This window comes from Candoia aspera, chromosome 7, assembly GCF_035149785.1.
Source record: "Candoia aspera isolate rCanAsp1 chromosome 7, rCanAsp1.hap2, whole genome shotgun sequence".
In the NCBI taxonomy this organism is placed as follows: domain Eukaryota; kingdom Metazoa; phylum Chordata; class Lepidosauria; order Squamata; family Boidae; genus Candoia; species Candoia aspera.
The window spans coordinates 52,448,662-52,470,150 of record NC_086159.1 but is presented as its reverse complement, the minus strand read 5'-3'; the positions used below and the strand labels follow the sequence as shown (position 1 = coordinate 52,470,150).

Here is a 21,489-nt window from a genome sequence, read left to right as displayed (position 1 = left end):
GCAATGTGTATTAGGAGAACTGAAGTGCTGAAAGAAGGTTTTAACATTTTTAAGAAATATATATTTCCCTTTGAATAGGTGGCAACGTAACAACTGGGATGTTGATATTAAGCTGACAAAAGAACACTACAGTATGGTAGGAGGTAACCTGGAAATCAATAATCCTGAGAAGTCAAGGGATGAAGGAACATATGTCTGCATAGCATACAATATACATGGAACTATAAGGAGCCGGGAAGCAACTTTAAACTTCGGATGTAAGCAGTCTTTACTTATTTAATGCATGAACACTTTAAAATGGTTTCCAGTGGGTTGGTGTGTTACTGACTTGGTTTAGTTTGACATACTGTCCAAGATCCATGCTGACCTGAGCAGTTAGGAAAGAGACACCTTCTCCCAACATAATCACTAACGTTTTTTATATTTACTGTGATTAGAGTGAGAAATTCAAGTGAATATTGATGGATTTCATTTTCTTCTAGATATTTGGGGACTTCTATTATATTTTCTAGGTAAACCTGTCTGCTTACATATAATAAATTTTATCAGTGCTGGTCTATTATTTATTATTACATATAATAAGAATAAATGTTATCATCATCATGTTTATTACAGCCCTAAGGCCAGACACAATAAGACTATACAATAGCAACAATCTTATAATACATATGCACATATGCGCACACACACACACACATACACATATATATATATAAACAAAAGCCATTAATATACTACAATCCAAAATTAATTAAGAATGAAAATACTAAAATGAGTTGAAATAAAATACTATGTTAAGAAGTGAAGGTGCAGTGTATTGTGCCGGTGGTAGCACAAAACTGGGCAACCTGGGAGGATATTTTTGGGTCCATGTCTGAAAGAAGTAACATTAGACAGAAGTTACTCTCCCTGCCTGGAAATTTCTTCAATAATGGATATATAAGGATCTAGAATCCTTATGTAGGGAACAATATAATGACATATGGCTTAGGGTTTCTACTGAGCCATCACCACATGGACATAGTTGAAGGTGCATAGGAGTACCCTTAAAACATCCAAAAAGGACTGCTGAGGACAGTGTGCCCAGCCTGCCTAAAGTGAAAGCTTTACGAAATTTCAAAATGGTGATAGATGCTAGATAAGAAGCTGGAACAAACCCTTCTGGAAGAAAATGACAGATATTGGACTGTAGCACCTTACTGAAATTGGTTTGGAGATCTATATCCCAGATTCATTGTTTCAGGGCGGTTCTAGAATTATCAAATCCTAATGAGCACAGACTTTCCATAGAGAAGCTCAACAATTTAATTTTGTCTTAAGGCTTTTTTTTAGCCAAGATGACTTAAAATGATCTCTAAATATTAATGGGGCTAAACCTATAGGCAACATAATTAACTTTATCCAGAAGGTAAGAAGAAGGAACCATGCTCTGGCATCCAGTGAAACTACAGTATACCTATTTCTACCCGTAAGATGGCATTTTTGATACTTTTTGGTGCCATCAATATGGCTCTTATAAACTTATTCTGGATGGTTTCAAATGAATTGAGCTTAGCAAGGGAGCAGATTTGAGAGCCATAGAGAAGCTGAGGGACTACCTTAGCTTGGAAGCTGCAGGAATATAATGGGCTCCTTTAGGTTGTAGCCCTGGTAGTCTCCCATCTAAGTATTAAGCAAACACAACTTGCTTAGCTTCTAAACTATACCTTATCAAATTTTAAAATCTAGCCGTGGGGCTAAATAGAATAAAATATGAAATAATTGATGGACATACAGTATGTTAAAATAGTTTGGTGTTTAGTATAATCTCACAGACCATCTTGAGCCATCCTTTAATTTCTGTGCCTTTGTGAGCTCTTCCTTTCCAGGTCAGCCAATAAAGTTCTTCTGGAATCTTAAATTCATCTTAATCTTAATTTCATTTCTTGCCCACCTTTTAGTGAATCTTGAATTTAAGATTATAATGAATTTCTAATGTTGTAGATGCTTTGTTTTCCAGCCCATACACAAATCAATACTAGGTTACTGAATTTGCCAGCCTTGCAGTTTTATTCATGTTCCAATATTGTACCTTGAAATTGGCTGTTCATCTACTCAGTAATATAAGTGCTGATCCCTATAAAACAATTCCCTAAATATATACCTAGAATGTTTTTACAGCTCTATATATTATTGAGACAGTAATCTTTATGTTTGTGGAATGCTTATGTTTCCATTATTAGCAAGCACTCTCCAACTTGACCTCAAGAAATAAAAAATGAGGTCACAAATACTCCTTAGAATATAATGGCATCAACTTCTGTTAGGACACATTGGGAGACAATAAATAGGTTACTTTTTGTTATGGGAATAAGATAAATTGGATAATAGCTAATGTGAGAGACATTCTTCTTAGTATCTAAAAAGGGACAAAGAGGCTTTAATTGCTTCTCCTCCTATGTAGATTTGGTGTAAACGAGGCCTCTCAAAATGTCGTTTACCACAGTAAAAGAAATTTTAAAAATGAATAACTAGAACCCTACTTCTTGTATTTGATTTGGCTATTATTCAAATATAATACAATTTTTGGAATAGAATGCATTTCTATTTAATATAGTATGCTTTTTTATTTGTACTGTTTGAGCCTTGTATTAGAAATGACTATATAACATGCATATTATTTTGCATAGATTTATATCCTTTTCCACCTGAAGAAAGACAGGCAGTAAAAGTACGAGAAGGTGTAGGTGCTGTTCTTCTCTGTGATCCTCCACCTCATTATCCAGGTAATTAAATTTATTAATTTCAGTGCAATTGAAATTAATACAATTAGAACAGTATTAATTTTGACTGTGACTAAGTTACCTAAGCCCCATGATCCTTAGAAGAAAGGAATTGTTCCTGCCTGACATTTTAAAATAAAATTCCTTAAAGAGTGGTGGCTTTCCTTTAAATTATATAGATGTTACAAATGGAAATCAGTTTTTTTCAGGCATAAATTTAATGTATTCTGTACTATTCCCTAGCTTAAAGCCTATAGTATGTGTAGTATAGGTTATATATCAGTGTTTTTCCAACTTGACAACTTCAACACCCAGAATTCCCCAGTCCACACATCTTAAAGTTGCCAAGCAAAGATTAGAACCAATATTAACACTAGATGAACAATCAAGCAGTAAACAATACTCTAATTAAGGAACTACCAACTTAGACAAACAAGCAAGCAGTAAACAAAGCCTAATCAAGGAACTACCAAGGAGAGAACAACACCCCCAACAACGCGGTCAGGGCAAGCTACAGTATATAAACGGGGAGCAAACCCCAGTTCCTTCTAGCACTGATGATGTTACATAGTTGGGCAATGAAGCATCTGCAAGCAAACAACCAAGCTCAGAGAGCTGCAAGGACTCCACAGTTCAATCCTGAGCTACAGATATTCTCTTTGATTGAATTTTTAGCCTCTAGCATACATATGAGATCTAAATATTGTCTCCTTAACTTGCTTTCTAATATTGTATAGCTGCTCTGCTAAAAGAAACAATCAGTGGAACCAATTTCCTGCCAAAAATTCAAGTCCACCAATTCAAAACGTTGAGGCAAATCTTAATTTTGCTTTAACCTTCACAGCAAACTTATTATTTCTACTATAGCTTATTAGAAGCAATATGAGACAAGATAGCTCTGGCCCTTCCTTAAAAGATTAATGTTTGAAAACTACCTGCTATATATATTCTGACACTTACTAAAGACAAATCAAGATCAGTGTTGAAAGGTTTACTCTTTTACATCATGATAAATGCTATGTACTATAGCAGGAAAGATAACTTTTCACTTTTGAAGGCTTTTCCTACGTTAAGCATTTATGTTTTACTGAATTATTACAGTAAATAATACAGTAATCAGAGTTAGAATTTATCTTTTGATATACATGGTTCAGTTAACTAAGAATTCTAAGCCCATCTTAATTGCATGCAGAACTGAAATCAAATGTGTGAAAACAATCTAAGCTAGTTCTCTGGCAGACAGTTGCTAGAAGGTTAAATTGTTTTTTTGTTTGTTTGTTTACAAATGTTAGTCCCACCCACTTCTTCAATAAACTGTTTAACAGTGAGAAGAGAAATTGGAAAAGGCACATAAGCAATAGCCTTCTGAAATTTACCTATCCCCATGGTTTGTTTTGTATGGTTTTGCCAGGTGTACTATATCTTCTAACATTTATAAAAAGTAAAGTCTCCTCAAGTTGCACCTGCCATCTGGTACTTTCATAACTATGTCCACCTAATTTCCTTGCAATATCACCAAGGTGGTTTGTCCGTTCCTTCTTTGGTATCTTTGTCTAACTCCCAATATAGTCAAGAGTACTGATATTCACTGGTGATCTCTGATCCAAGCACTAACCAGTGCTTAAGTCCCTTAGCTTCCAAGAGTGAACAAGATCAGCTAAGTGTTACCACTTATCCTTTAAACAATAGCTTCATCTCTATTACTAATTTTAATTACATTTTTCTACCTCCAGATGATCTAAGTTATCGCTGGTTTCTGAATGACTTTCCAGAATTCATTACTTTGGATAAACGACGGTATGTGTCGCAAACAAATGGCAACCTTTACATTGCCAAAGTTGAACCTACTGATAAAGGCAACTACTCATGCTGTGTGACCAGCAATTCAATTACTAAGAGTGTATTCAGCAGTTACATTCCACTTATTCCTCAAGCAGATCGTAAGTATTTATCCAAATACTTTATGACTTCAACTGTTTTGTTTTTGTTATCCAATACTCTCTGTGTGTGTGTGAACAAACAGTTGTGTAACAATTAAGGAGCCAAGTTTGGCTGTGGCCTGTCTTCAAATTTAAGACTTATTTGCTAGGCTGAGTAATGTGTGGTTCAGAAAGGTATGATATATACCCTATAGAGTATAAATATAGAACTGTGTGAAAGGATACAAAACAGATTGCTTTTTTCATGTTTGGAAAATCAAATATGGGTGTGTTTTACATTTTTGACATGTGAAAGATAGGAGTACAGAAAGCAATATAGTAGTTAACTTTCTCAAGACTTTTTTGGTTAACTGGTAAGAAATAGATAAGTAGGTATTAAATGAAATACTGGGATTTGGACTATTTTCAAGATTTTCACATTCTGCTCTGGCTAAATGTTTCAATTTGCACATTATGTGAACTTATACAAGGCCATCAGATCTGGCAGCAAAAATGCAGTTAGAATTTCTGTATCTCTTAGCCTACAGTGTTGTCCAGATTTTTGTGGCCCAGGTCTGGTAGTGATATTTTATAACAAGCTAAATTCATTTTTAACTGATACTAGAATAAGAATGCATGATCCTTTCTTCCTGCTTCCTACAACTGTCTCATTTTAGAAATGCCTTGTCTCCTCCCCCCATCTCCAAGTTGTTATTTCTTTTAAGGAGATAATCCTCTCAGTTGATATATGGGCTAAATATCCATTTTGTAGCAAACTATTTACTTATTTTATTGTTTCTTCCTATTAGGATCAAAAGGCTATGTGCCAGATATCAGAGTGAAGTTCAAAGATACATACGCACTTTTAGGACAAAATGTGACTCTAGAATGCTTTGCGCTTGGGAAGTACGTATGCTTCAATTTAGTTATACATGTGGGCAAATGTGGTCCATTTTTGGCCAGGGATGGGTAGCTTTATTTTGCTATCAGAAGTAATCCCAAAACACAACTTTTGAAGAAGTCTCTGTGCTCTCCTATCACTCATTCTCTGCACTCAAGTCAACTTTATACATAAACTTAACATGCCTCTCCTTTATACATATGGCCTCCAATGTGACATGGGTAAATATTACAGGCTACAAAAAAGCATGGGTGACAATGAAATTGTGTTTAGTGAAACTAGCCAAACATTCTCTGGGCCAGGATTTGACATATCTAGATTGTCCTATGGTACTTCTTTCCCTTTCCCCATAACACATGCAGGCACAGATACAGAACTTCCTAGTTATTGTGAATTCAACTTATTCTTTGATCCAGATTCTCATTATGTGGAAGGATATCACCAAAACAACTTTTTACAATCTGTTTATATGACAAAAGGAACTTTTGATTTAATATCTTATTGCTACTAGATGTAGAGGTGATGCAGAATTTGATCATTCTGTTTTAGGTGAAGGAATCAGAGGAGGGGCAGGGTCATTTCAGTGGGCAGTGAAACAACAGTTAATTGAAATTTCAGTTTAAGAAATTTTCTCTTGCAATTGTGAAACACGAAGAGGAATGTAAAAGCTAAAGTGATTTAATAAATGTAAGATCCAACAGCTAATCAAAGCCATATTAAGAAATGTCCTATTTTCTCTAAGCCCTGTTCCTGAGATTAGATGGAGTAAATATCTTGAACCAATGCCAAGCAGTGCAGATATAAGCATGTCTGGTGCAGTCCTAAAGATCTTCAATATTCAGTTTGAAGATGAAGGGATATATGAATGTGAAGCTGAAAATTACAGAGGAAAAGATAAACATTCAGCAAAAGTATATGTTCAAGGTAGGCAGAATTTTTTCATACATTTCATCGTTATAGCGAAAAATAAGTTTATACATATGGCATCCCATATCATTTTAAAGGATTGATTTTTCAACATTTTGTAAGTTAATGCAACATTTTGTATTGTGATTATATCTTGAATCCTATTTGGCACAATTCAGAACCACACACAGGTCAGTTAACAGAACTGAAGATAGGATGAGCAATAGACTAAACCAGCCAACATATTATCCCATTTTTTAATCAAGTAGCATGTGACTTAAGCATTAATTTGAATTTATCTCTAATGGCAAGCAGCTAAAAGAAAATAGAAAATGAATTCTTTATTTTAGTATAGAACTTAGGGATTTAATTCTAGTCCTTTCTTTATTCTGTCACTGTCAAATTCCTTTTCTGTTTCTTGTATATTCATTTATTAAAAACTATTTCATCCTATTTCTATATTAATCTTCAATTTTAAAAAAAATCTAAATTAACTCTATATAAATATATACATTTTGAAACATATTTTCTCCCAAAATGTAGTGCCTTAAAATGCTTAATATACTTTACTGTAGAATATTAATGCATTTTTTTAAATACTGCGGATAAAAAAATGCAGTATGAAATACAAAGAAGAGAAAATCAAAGCATTATGTACCAATCAGCATATTACAGTATATCTACTGTAATGTAGAAACTGAGGTTATGTCGGCTTGAGACAGCGTTCACAAAAATCTAATTCATCAAGTATGCCCAGTTGGGATAAAAAGTTCTATAGATTCTGGCTTAAAAAGATATGTGTATGTTAACCAGCGTGATACTAACTGTTGCTATGCTATCAAATCTTAATTAGATATTGGCTGTGCTGGAACATAATAGTTATATTTTCATTAGTTTACTAGATTCAGAAGTAACTGACCTTTCCTTAACATAGAAAGAAAACATTCTTTATGTCAGTATAATACCCCTCAGGGTTGCTGTTGTGGGAAAAATAGGAGGAGGAAGGAGTATTAGGTAAGTTCGCTGCCTTTAGTTATTTATAAAAATAATAAAGGTGGGATAGAAAATAAAGAAAAATAAATAAATAATAGAATCTGCTTGGAAGATAATGGCACCTAGATCCTTGCAGGACTTTCTTCTCCTACTTGAATCAACATATATTGTTGTTCTGGACAAGGCTATTAGTTGTTGCCCAGTTTCATGATGTGAAGGACAAACTAGAAGGCACTGCTTCTTTGTTATGATTCCAATTTTATGGAATAGCCTCCATTAAATCTAGGATTAGCTTCTTTAAGGTCTTTCTAGGATATGCCAAAGGTGAACTCTTCCAGAAAGCATTGATGATTACTTTTTGCCACCATTGTTATTTCTATACCTATGGTTCTTGCTGGACTGATTGTTAACATTCTGTCCATTATGGAACTATGTTTAAATTTCATTATTTTAATTAGTTTATTTACTGTGGGTGTTTTAAGTGTATTTGTATTATGAGTATTTTAATTTTCATTTGTTAATTGCCTGGGGTCCTTGGCAGATCTGGTGGTATAGAAATGGAAGGAAGGAAGGACATGTCATTAAGCATGTCATTAGATCCTATTTATTAACATACAGTCACCAGACCTGGTTCAAAATGGGAAATTATAATTACTACTGTGTGAATGAGCATCAACAAGACTTAAACTCACATACTCTCTATTCATTCTTTGATGTGCTTCAAGGGAAAAACATAAGAAGCATTTGCTTTTAAATGAACTATTGTCATAGTCACAGCAAAACGCTGGGAACATTGGTTTTTGATGTGGGGTTATTTATTAATTAGAGCTTATATAATAAGTAGGAATTAAGCTGGCTATCAGGGCTAGAAAAAACTGGTTTAAGCCTGCATACAATACAAAAAAAAATCTGTTTCCCTTGTCTTTCAGCATATCCAGAATGGGTGGAACATATTAATGATACAGAGAGAGATATTGGCAGTGAATTCCATTGGCCATGTATAGCTGCAGGCAAGCCTCTTCCAACAATCCGATGGCTGAAAAATGGATTACCGGTAGGCTTAATTTATTTCTGAGTCACATAAATACTGTTTTTAATGGTTAAAAAGTATGAATAGGTTGAGACAGTTCTTTGTTAAATAATCCCAAAGTGAAATACATTTCCAAAAATCAAGTTTTGCAGCATAAATGTTGTTTTAGAAACATATGTATTTGTATTTTCTTTATTCTTGAAACCATCTTATTTTTTCTGCAAAAAGGTTATGATATAAGAGTTTGTAAACCCTTTATTATAGCTTTCTGTGGCCAAACCGCAACAATTTTTATTTACATTTTAGTACATAGTTGTTAAGATGGAAACCACAGTACATTTTGCTTGTTTTTCCCAATTCCATTTATCCCAGGCAGAAGCTTAAAAAATAATTTAAAACATAAGCATATCATGATTTTGTTTAGAAAACTATAACCTCATTTTGTAAATTATATGATTGGGAAGGGAGGGAATAAGACTTTCTTTCCATATGCAAAATTCCTCCATCTTGATTGGGCTACTGCACTCGCTCTGATGGTAAATTATGTGAAGAAATAGAAGGGAAATTGCAGTCTATTAATGTACCCAAAATTTTGGCCAAGAAAGAATTCTTAAGTAGACATTGGATTGTCCCTTAATTCTCAGAATTTGAAAAACAAGTAAGAAAAATATGGTACAAAATGACTGCTGTGTTATTAAAGCTGTTATCCAAATGAAGCTATAGTAAAGAAATTATTTTAAGTTTGCTTAAAAAAATCAAGGTGGGGTAGTGAGTAGGGAGAGGAAGAAATGTGTTGCAAAATAAAGTACCTTATTCTCAAACAGCATGCTATGCAATCATCATTTTTGAAATACATTATTATGTATTTTTCTATGTGTTTCACACACAGTATTGGAAAGGAGAATTGAGATTTTCTAGCCTGAAGCTTGAAGATACAGGAATGTATCAATGTGTAGCAGAAAATATACATGGAATGATTTATTCAAATGCTGAATTAAAAGTTATTGGTAAGTAAAAGCATATTATTCTATATTATTTTAAAATATTTTAGGTAGAAAAAGCAATAGTTAGTTATTCCTGTTAAGTTTCATCAGTAGCACCCATCATCTGATAATATCTGTGTTCAGTTCTAACTGCTAGTTTTGAGTTTTACAGTACTTTAAATTTTGGTATGTGTAAATATTGTTGCCTTAAGAATAGCCTGCTTAAATATGTTTAGGAGGATCTGAATGTTTTAAACTACAATTATTCATTGTATCCTTATTATCTAAAGTCACAGTGGTCATTACAGATGAGTGCAATGCTTCACTTGTGAATACTTTTCCCATGGAAGTTCATTTGATCATACCTGTTGGTTCCAGACAAAGTACTGTTCCTTTTGCACCTTTAATTCTGTGTCCTACAGAACAGCCAGTTTGTTCAATGTAACTATCCTCACACTGACAATTTATTTGATACATTCCTTTGGTTCTTAGTCTGGAGAGTTTATTGAGAGGACTGTAGATGTTCTATTTTGTCCACTAACCCAAATTTTACTACTACAGTATATCTTTTTCTTCGTTGTTTATTTTTAACTTTTAATCGAAACTGATATGCATTGTGTCAATGGAATGATTTCCCACCCCCCATGGGGAGCTTTACATTTAGATATAAATGTGTGATAATTTATTGGATTTTATGCTGTGGGATTGTTCCACTGAAAAGGAATTGATTCCTTATTACTCTTATACAAACTCCATGTTTGATCTGAAGAACTCTGTTATACACTTAGGAGTTTGTAGAATGTGGAAGAAAGTATAGTAAAAGCTTATTGTACAGGGGAAGGCCATTTGCATAATTTGAATTAATCTATAGTATTTTAAATTTTGATTGTGTTGTCTAATTTGTGTAAGGTTCTTTGGAAATATTTGAAGGATTAGAATGGAACTTACGTAGAAAATGTAGTAGGCATGTATTGATAAACTAACCAAGTGAGGAGAGAGAGAGAGAATTTTTCATCTCTTTCGGTTCTGGTGAGTTACAGTAAGGATGAAAAAGTTAATTCTACCAATAGTATTTTAAGTGCTGATGTTAATTTTAGTCTGCTATACTAAACTTTTATCTTCTTTTGTTTCTTTTGAATCCTTCAGTATGTAGAACAAAGACATTCTATTTCTTTATTTCTTACTGTCTAGACTTGGTTAAACATGATTTCTCTCTTTTTTTAATAAGAATTGTATTAACTTTCAAGCAAAGATAAAAGCTACAGAAAAACAAAAAACTACAAAGAAAAAAACTATAAAAGTGTGAAAACATGAGAGAAAATTTTTCAAAGTTACAGAAAGAGGTGACTTCTGACTTTTAACAGCAAGGATATACAAAAATTTCCATAATCAATCCCTTACTCTATAATAAATCAAAATCACATTATTTCTATAAATCATTCCATTGGCATATTGTAAAAATAACTAAATACACTTACTGCCTCCCCTTATATTAAAAGAAAAAAAGAAAAAAAATTAAAATTTGAAAAACAAATAAATAAATAATAAATATAAACCTCCTAAACAACTTTCCCCCCAAAGATAACATTTATTTAATTATTTCCTTCCTACTACTATTCTATACAATTCTGTCTACAATAATAAAAATCAAACTAAAAAACATATAAATTGTCTGCCATTATACTTGATAATACAAATTTTTTTTAAATCTTAATCATATTAAACCTAAAACCATCCAAATAGACTTTTTTTTAATTATACCTTAATAATCTTAATCCAAATCGTTAAAGATAAATGAAATCAGCCAAACCCTAAAAACAATCCAGATAAATATTCTTTAATCCTTATCCTACTTCAAAATAAACCAGAGGATTTAGATATCCCCACAATGTGCACAGAGCTTTTTTCTTAAAAAATCGAACAGCCAAACTGCCGCCCTCAAAAACTCCGACTTCTCTTCAGGAGACCTCCCATACATAATAACCCCTTCTTTTTCATGGTGTTCCATCAGAAGATCAATTTCACTTGTAGCTTGCAACTTGCTCTCCCCCTTAAATTTCTCTAACTCAACTATCTGATCTTCATCCAGCATTTCAACAGAAAACCCACTGTTAGAAAAAATATTTATACCACTGTTAAATTCCTCAGTTCCATCCACAACATCCCCAACCAGATGACACATTTTAGACCTCAAATTTTTCACAATGTCCTGAATTTCTTGCATAAAAACTTGGTAGGAGTCAGAAAGAATCTCTTTAAAATCTTGGTGGAAGTCAGAAAATCTCTGGATCTCTGAAAATCCTCCATGTCTCATGCAGTAGATTATGGTACCCCCTAGGAGCTTAACTAGCGAAAGTTGAAGATATGGAAGAGTTCTGGAATGTGTTTATACAAGTGAAAGTGAAATATGCAGACAGTTCCCCAGGGAAAGTAGAAACAGAAAGCTAAAGGTTCAAATCAGCCAATTCAACGTATAGGGAAATACCAGTATCATCAAATTTAGTACAAAAATAATGACAAGGAGAAAATTACTTACTCTCAATCCTCCTTAATATTTAGAGCGAAACCAAAGTCCAAAACTTAGAAAGAATTTTTAAAAAGTAATCCCCAAAATAACGATAAGCACCAAGAGAACCAGCTTCTCTTTGCTGTAGAAAGCCTCTCTTAGGGTAGGCGTACTTAAAAAAATATATAAATTGGGTGATTTAGAAATGGGGTGGCCATTCTTACTGTCCCTTTATGGCTAAAGTGTGGCTTGGAAAATGGTGACGTTCCCGCCTCCCAGCTAAGTTCTTACCAGTCGAACATGAAACGCTATTTGTGATCTTCTGGCTACAAGCAGCCATTTGGAGGGCAGATGGGGTGATTCCTGGTGTTTTCCTTTTTCTGGAAAACACTCCTGGGCTTCAGGAAAACCTGTCTGAACCTGAAAAAACTGCCACATTGTCAGCTCTGCCTGCTGATCCTGCGGGAACAGCTGTTCAGTCTGCCATGTCCCCACTGGAAGCTGGTTAAACATGATTTCTCAAATAGAGGTACTGCATGAAATCATTCATTTACATAACTCTTTCTCTATTTTTGCTACATGCAACCGTAACGTCTCACAGACTCAACATTATGGCTGAGTCTGAGTCTTTTCATTCTGCATATCTTCTCTAGGCTTTCAGTATAATTGTCTGCTATACAGAATGGTCAGGAAGATTTATTTCAGCAGATACAGGATTGTACTGGTAGCATTGTATTCTGATGTATACATGTCTAATAATGTTTATGTTTTTCTTCACAGTTTTAGCTCCAACCTTTGAATTCTACCCAATGAAAAAAGAGGTTTTGGCTGCTAAACGAGGGCAAGCTATAATTGAGTGCAAGCCTAGAGCAGCTCCTAAGCCAAAAATTACCTGGAGTAGAGGGACAGAAATTCTTAGAAATTCAACCAGGTTAGTATTATTACTGAGCACAACTACATGACTTACAAAACATTATTTCAAACAAAGCTCACTAACCATTAAGAAAACCCTGTTTTGCTGCATAGTTTGGCCTGAATATAGGTGTGCCAGAGAAATGGGAAATTTCAGTAATACAACAGAATAAATGTTTAAGCTAGTTGGTCGTATTGGCCTTCATCATGGTTTAGTTGTATGAAGAAACACTGTTAAACTAAAGATAGTGGGGTCATGCTTGTACTCCTTTTTTTTTTCCTCTCTTCAAATTCTGCAGTTCCATCCGCATAGCTGGCTTATTCATCTGAACTTTGCTCATTGTGCAAAGACAGGCAAAGTGTTGGGATGAGGCCACAGCACTGTTCTTCCTGGTGAAAATGAACCCAACACTATCTGCTTGTCATTCAAGAGCGTGGTTGTTTTTGAATGAACCTAAAAAAATGTACAACTGCTTTAAGGAAGTCTACTCAGTATGGGTAATGCAACCTTTAAAGCAGCTGCAACTCTCTCTCTCTCTGTCCATCTATATATTGGGATTAAATAAAAGTAAATCCTCCTTTATCCTACTGGTCTTATCTGCTTCCTAGAGAGTGTTTTTCTTTCTTCCAGTGATAGTAGCTCAGCATAAGCTCAGCCTAAGCAAGATGGAAATGCTTCTTTTTCCAGCAGTAAACTGGAATATAAAAACTCATCTGACTGCCTAGATAAAAAGATGCTACTCCCATCTTTTTACCTCCCATTGTACTGCAGGGTAATATTAGATAATAGAGCACATTTGTTCTGCCTGGGCAATTCGGTAACTCTCCCTCTTTTTTGGAGTTATGCAGCACAAGGTGAACAAAATGGCACTGATTATTGTAGGTACAAAGAGAATACATGTAACTGGCAGCTAGAGGGAAGAAAATTTTGAGATGTACAATTCCATACCTCCATTTATGTCCACATTTTCTCATTATTCTATTGTTGATTCTCAAGTTTCTTAATAGTTTCTTTTTCAATAGGATACATATATGGTATGATGGGAGCCTGGAAATTATTAATGTTACAGCAGCAGATGCAGGCAATTATACCTGTTTTGTGGAAAACAACAAAGGAAAAGCTAACAGTTCTTCTGCTCTTATAGTCACAGGTAATTTCTCTACATTCTCAAACTTAAGTGTAGAGTGGACATCAGATTACATGTGTTGAAATCCTTTTCAATTTTCTAAATAAATCTGGGTCAGTTTTATAAATCTATTAAATCTGTTAATTCAGTCATTATATGTAACAAAATAATATATATTTCTTATATCTTGTTTCTGATTCTGTTTATTGACTTTTTGTGAGTCACTGAGCTTATTCTCTACAGAAGAGTGGCTGTATTAATCTAGAGCATTCTGAAACAAAGAGTCTTGTGACAACTGGCACATTTATTATAGCATAAGCTTTCTTGATCTATAGACTGCTTCATTAGATGCATGGTTACTCATAGATTAAAACTTAAATCAAGTATATACATATTTCTTTGTATATATAAGAGAGGAAGGATATTTAATGTTAAAAACACAATAAAATGTTTTGTATTGAAGTACAATCTTCACTAGTCAAATAGCATTGACATCATTATTTCCTCAAAGTAAGACAACATATAGCTTTATACAGCAGTATTTTATAAGATAACTTTAAGCTAGATCTGATTCACATAATTTTAAACATGATTAGGTTGAAGTCATAGGCACCAAATCACATAACAAGTCACTGTTTATAATACTACTATTCATATACCATAATATGTTAGAGTATTTCATACAAGTTACTTTATTATTGAGGAACAGGAAATATTTTGTGCACATACTTTATATTACTAAGACTGGAATCTCATGTACTGTTATAAGAAAGTAGCTACAGTAGTCGAATGTTTTATTTATAGATAAATACTATAAACAAAATACTTGGACTATTTTATTTATAGATAAATGCATTTAATTCTGAACTTTCATGTTATATTAATTACATCACAGATACTTGACCTGTTCTTTTCTTATGTACCCTGCAGTAAATTTACATGGTGCTAATATGAATTTAGACCACCAGGTTTGGTTTGGGGAGGATTTGAACCATCTACCCTACATTTTTTTTTGCAGAAATTTTACTCCAGTTGGCACAAATGCAGACTGTCTTCCACACTTCATTAAAGTTCCATGAAGATGGAATTTCTAAAATGAAGTAGCCTGGAGCAAAATTTTAAATATCTCCTGCTTGTATGTGCTGATTCTAGTCTCATCTCTGATCTGGGACTTTACTCTAACTCAATTCCTGCCAAGAGATTGGTGGTGGCATGGTAAATTCACATGTTACCCCACCCCTGGATCATCTTCTCATTAGTAGGACAGAAATAGGATACATTATTTTGCTGGGCCCTGAAACAGCTCTCTTATGAATAATTTTTGACAGGTTACAGGTTGTGTACAGTAATTTTTACTTTTGACCTTAAGATTGGGCTAGAACTATATTTAAATAATATCCCTGAAAGTCTAAGTAAAAACCATTTCTACCTATGTTCAGAAAATGAAGAGTGTGCCAGAATTAGCATAGTAAGAAAAGAGAGACCCAACAAAAGAACCAGAAATGTTAAAAACATTTTTAATTGTATGTCTCTTGCTATTGAAATATAGTCATCCATAGTAAAGTTTTAAGTTTTTTATGTATGAAGACAAATCAGAGGCTTGATTGTTGCATATCTAATGGCTTGCTAACATATAATCCCCCCTTTTTTTGTTAACTGCACAGCTGCAACAAGGATAACATTGGCACCAACAAATGTTGATGTCATTGTTGGATTGAATGCTACCATGCAATGTCTTGCATCCCATGATCCTTCTTTAGATCTGACTTTTATTTGGCTCTTAAATGGGTATCCAATAGACGTTGATAAAGAAAGTGATTATTATGAAAGGTCCATCATGGTGAGTTGCCTCACATTTCTATGTTGACATATTTACAGTTGGGTTGTGTTACTTTTTTTTTCTTGGTATGTTGGGGAAGGAAAAGAGAATAATTATTATGAGTTTTTTTCCATATTATAGTTTACTCCTGAAGAAAGGAAAGTTACTGTCTTAGGAGACACAATGTTATAACCGCCTATAAAAAGCCATTGTTCATAGATTTATTAGTAGCTTTGCAGCATCAAAACAAGTTATTCCAAAAGTTCCTTATTTTCATGTCCTGACTCCATGCAACAGAGAGTGTTGCTTCATCCATAGCAATGTCTTTTTTGGAAGGTCTTCCTGCAGGTAAAAGGAAAATCATTGATATAAATCAGCCCCATAATGGTGCATATGGCCCACTATGTTTAGTGTCACACCATGTATATTATTTATGTATTGCATTTTTCTGGCACTTCTTGTTTAGGCAAAGCCTTGGAGCATCCATTTCTTGCATTTCCATGGCTAATAAAGAACCTCTCAAAGTGCTGCTTTGAGCACTTTATGGCTGGGTCTTCAAGTAGAACTGCCCCATCTAGTGTGCTTGTTTGGAGCTAGGATGTTAAGGTTCCCTCTCCAAATGCATAAGGAATTGAGTGGATGGACAAGCCCATGGTGTTTCTCATTAGACACTCCCTACCCTTAGAATATTGTATCTCCAGAGATATGGCTGACCTCTTCCCATATACTGTTTAGGAAGGCAGTCAAAAGGGAGCTCTTCTCAGTTTTTAATGAATAATTCTATGAATTGTATTGAAGATTTAAATGTAAATGTTGCTTGCTGGTATCCCAGATGAGGTTTGTTTCTGTATTGTGCTTTTAGTGATAACAGATTCTGTGTGCGTTCTTGTAAACCACTGCGAGCCTGTGTGGAGTCAGCCATATACAAAGAGCATAAATAAATAAATGAGAGTCAAGCTGCACATTGCATTAATTAAATAGCATGCAACTTTCTTTCTTATTTTCTGTGCTTTGGAGTAAAAGTCCAGTTCAGCAGGACCAGTCACAGAAGGTGTCCCTTCCTCCCAACCACTTTTTCTTTTTCTTTTTTGCAAAATCACCCTCCACATTTAACTCCCCAACAGTTTAAGACAGGTAAAAGCTTCTATTGGATGAGCTGAAGCGTTTTTCCTGGCTACACTGATCATGGGGAGGGAGTCCCTTTTTGGGAATAAAGCATTAAACATCAGCTCCATCTGCACAGTTGTTCCAGTGCACATTTGAACCTGGGCTTACTACAGAACTTGTGCGGGCAAGTTTATTGTGATGGAGCTAGCTTTTTCTAAAACTTTTTTTTTCCAACATGTCTGTGGAACATATGGTAAAAAGTAGAATTTTCCAGAACAGGAAAATAAATTAGATCACAGAACATACTTGTGTTTTATCCTCCAGAATTCAGATTAGTTTTAGATTGATACATTAGATTAGTTTTAGATTAATATATCCACATGACTCACCTAGTTACCCATTGGTTCTTGCGGTTTTTTCCTCTTCTAATTTATTCCCATATGATAATACTGAAGAACTTTGAACCCAAACCACATAACATTGTGAGTTAAATTAGGATTTTGCATGAACATTCACTTCTGAATCATCTGGCTTTCATGACATTCTTGCCAAATGAAAACTGGAAACTTGACAGGTTACCTACTGTCTATTCTCCTTCATAAATAATCCCTCTTGATTTCTTCAAGTCATGTATTGATTTCTTCAATACATGGCTCAGCCACTGAATGATCTGCTGCCCAGCTCCAGGGCTGCATTTCCTATACAAAAATAGTAGAAAAATTATTTCTAGAAACTTCTGGAATAACCAAGGTTGTGAAGTTTGAAAGTAAGATCTCCTCTTGACTTAGGGGATAAGCTGTTCTAAAGGAGGAGCACTCCCATAGAATTCTTGCTCTAAATTGCTTTGATGAGTGCCTTGGGCCAAACACCCTTCAAAAGTGCTTCACAAAGCAGGGTGTTTGAAACAGCAGATCAGAAGTGCTGCATTGCTTCACTTTGTATTCTCCAGCTGATTCTTCCAACATGTCTAATGCAGATGGAAGACTTCTGTGCATGCCCAGAAGCCTCTTTTAATGCTTCCAGTCAGGTACTCAGAATACCAGAATCAGTACTGCTCATTGTTCATGTATGTTTCTATGTGTGCATTTTGATTAAAGAAAAAATTAAAAATGCATTGGGAAGGTGTTTGAAGTATATTAAGAAATTTTACTTTATGAGAAGTTGCATATGCATATAGATGTTTTGTATACAAAAAGAAACTTGTGTATAATACATATGTTCTTGGATATTAAAGAACCAATAAAAGAAACAATTTGATAGCTAAAAATCTACAGCACAAGCAAAAATTAGGCTTATAACTGATTCACATATTCTTACTTGACTGCTTTTTTAGGATAGGCTATAAATAGCAAAGATTCAGTTCAAAAGCAGTTCTATGTTTAACATTTACACATTCTGCATATTTTAGCACAGTGAAGTAACTGTTTAAAAGCCGGAGAGGAGTCTAATAGGTTAGACTTTGCTCAGCTCCTGGTGACTTTATGGAGACATCCATGCAGCTTGCTTGCTTGCTTGCTTGCTTCCTTCCTTCCGTATTAGATTTATATGGCTGTCCATCACAATATATGAATCTGGGCAGCTAACGATATTAAAAATGATGTGTGTGTGTATTATACATATTATTTATTTATATAATAAACACGTAACAGCCAGGAAAAATTATAAAAGCAACCATCAGACACTCAGCAAAACCAAGAGGGGGCTCCATCACACACCTGGAGCCCCAGCCATACAGCCAAGTCTTCAAGGCCTTACAAAAGGCCAATGGGGAAGGGCCAATCAAATCTCCAGAGAGATGATATTCCAGAGGGCAGGCACCATGACAGAACAGGGTCCCCTCCTGGGCCACTTGGCAACCGTACAGCTTCCTTATCATTGTCACTGTATTTTGTTTTCTTTCTATATTACAGTTTTATGTTTCCATTTCAAATGGAGGAAAACTGAGCTGTCAAAGGAATTTGAGGGTTGGGATGTTCCCTGGAATATTAGTTTCCCAATCCCTATGTAGAGCACCTAGTCTGATAACATTGTTCAGAGGGAAGAGCTACACCTTCAACAGCAGCTGCATAAGAACTGAACATCACTTACTGGCTACACAGCCTCTCAACCTTCACCTGGGGGAAAGTTGTCTGCAAAGACAAAATGTTATGAACGGATGAAGTCATACTCCTTTTCTGATTCTTTCCTTCAATTTTTGTTTTTTGTACTTCACATAAGCATTATCAGAGTTGCATAAGCTTGCTTTATAATATATAGTTGTAATATAAGGGATTTGAGGGTGGTAATTGGGACACATGAGAGCCAGTTTGATGTAGTAGTTAGGGCATCAGGCTAAAGACTGGGAGACTGGGAGTTCTACTCCTGCCTGAGGCACAAAGCCAGCTGGGTGACCTTAGATCAGTCACTCTCCCTTATCCCTAGGAAGGAGGCAGTGGCAAACCTATTCCGAAAAACCTTGCCAAGAAAACTTCAGGGACTCATCCAGACGGTCGCTAGGAGTCAACACTGACTTGAAGGCACTCACTCACATGCACAATTGGGAAGCATAGGCTGATTTAAATACAGCCTAAACTATAATGTGACTTAATCTGTTTTTTGCTTAGAATGATATGCAAGCTTACACATTATAGCTTAGCATTATGTGAGAAATAAACTGTTATGCTTTAACAAATTGTGGTTTTAAAATGCTAGTTTAGAGTTATGTGTGAATACAACCTGTATTTCATAACCCTAAAACCTAACTCTACAAAAACTACTACTCATCTTGAACTAAGGAGAAGCCTATGTGATATCTCAGTTGCACTCTAACATTTAGTTGGCTTCTTTGTTAAGAGAATTAATTGATAATCCTATTTCCTAATGTGGAATTACGTTTGTCCACCAGGTGGCAGTTTTGAATAAGGTTTGCTGTTTCCAGTTGTGGACATTATTGGTGGGTGATTGGAATAATTCCATGATGCTGATATCCATGATATCTTTCTTGTTTTGAAGGCAACTGCTGTTTAATTGGCTTATTTTCAGTTGTCAAATTTTATTAGTGACACTGAGCTTAGGCAGTCTGCTATGACATTTTTGCTAGAGAGATGAAGTAATCTGTTCTGGCATATGGTATTATTTGCTAGATATAAGTGTTCTACTGATGCTTGCTTATTTAGTTGTAAATGTGCATTTCAGTTGGTACAGTCTAAGGAAATGGACAAAATAATCCTTGGTCAAATGGCATCAACTGTGTGCATGCTGAACTTTTCCTGCTGGTTAAGATAACCAGGGGAAATCTGGTCAAGTGGTATTGGAAGTAATAAATACTTATACATAGAAAATAAAATACTATATGGCTTTAAATAACTTTCTGGAGTCTAAACTCTTGGAGCTGGTTTGCAACTTTTGGACAGTTTTTTTTTTTTTTTGGATTTGTCAATCTCAGCTCCATCCTCAAGCCTAAGCTCCATCCTCAGCTTTGATCGTCTTAATAAAAGGATGGGCAACATTTGGAGTGATCTCCCAGTCTTCTGGATGGCCAAACCAGAAGGAGAGAACAGCAATATTTTTTAGTCCATTATTTTAGTGCATGCAGTCCATGGTCCACAGGTCACCCTTTTATGCTATAGTGTGAACTAGGTGGAAAATCATGTCACATATGATTTGGTAGTTTTTCCAGCACAATTCAACAATTGCAGTTACAATCAAACACAATTAGAATTATGACAAGCTAATGAATGGCTTAAGTCTTTCTGCATGATTTTTTTTACAAAAAGTAAATGTTCTCACATTTTTATTTTATAAGAAGTCTGAATAGTATACAGTTAAACAGAAAAATGCAGTGTTCACTTTAAGAAAGTATAATTGCTTGTACCATCTTAAAGAAAGTGATTCTCAGAAGTGTCAAAGTTTAAGAAAGGAAATATGTTAAACATTAGTAGTAACATTTAAAAGGAGGTTATGTAATCAGCCTAGTTAATATTTTTTAATGCTGTTTAGTTTAAACATTGATAAAGTTCTGAATACTATTTGGGTATATACTTAGGGAATATATCTGAAGCAGCTATCACAATTTCTGCTTAAAATTTCAGTTCTTGTAGTTTGTAATCCAGCCACATTGAGGTTTTCAATGAAAACATAACTGGGCATGCATTTCTATGTTGTCGCTAAAACATGCTGCTGACCATGCTTGTTACTTGCTTGGTAAGCTTTATTTTTATTTTTATTCTGAGAACACACAGAGGATTGGATAGCTGGATTATAAACCACTAAATGTTGATTCCATAGATTATTCATATACAAATTGGTGCCATCAAGAGATAAAAATATGGCACGCTTTCCTCCTTCATTCTGCTGTTGCATACCTTTGACCAAAGTTGATACAGCTATGCATGATTTCTGTGGAGTAACATACATATAGTTGTCAATTCAGCATTTTAAACAACCAAAGGTGGACTCTGAGCAATATCCAAGTTTTTTTTTTTAAATAATTGTATTGATTTGTCTTCAGCAAAGGATCGTTACCTTGTCGTGGTGCTGGAGCTT

The 21,489-nt window shown here is 34.6% G+C and overlaps 1 protein-coding gene across 3 annotated transcripts in view; it reads left to right on the top strand.

Moving 5' to 3' along the window:
* The window catches only part of CNTN1 (contactin 1), a 178,347-nt gene that overhangs the window by 110,574 nt on the left and 46,284 nt on the right, over nt 1-21,489 (top strand). For all 3 annotated transcript variants that reach the window (XM_063309421.1, XM_063309419.1, XM_063309420.1), the window contains exons 6-15: nt 79-257; nt 2,670-2,765; nt 4,496-4,702; nt 5,491-5,587; nt 6,325-6,506; nt 8,411-8,535; nt 9,401-9,518; nt 12,781-12,931; nt 13,936-14,063; nt 15,704-15,879. In XM_063309421.1, the coding sequence (XP_063165491.1) occupies nt 79-257; nt 2,670-2,765; nt 4,496-4,702; nt 5,491-5,587; nt 6,325-6,506; nt 8,411-8,535; nt 9,401-9,518; nt 12,781-12,931; nt 13,936-14,063; nt 15,704-15,879 (1,459 nt within the window). The remainder of the gene's footprint in view (nt 1-78; nt 258-2,669; nt 2,766-4,495; nt 4,703-5,490; nt 5,588-6,324; nt 6,507-8,410; nt 8,536-9,400; nt 9,519-12,780; nt 12,932-13,935; nt 14,064-15,703; nt 15,880-21,489) is intronic.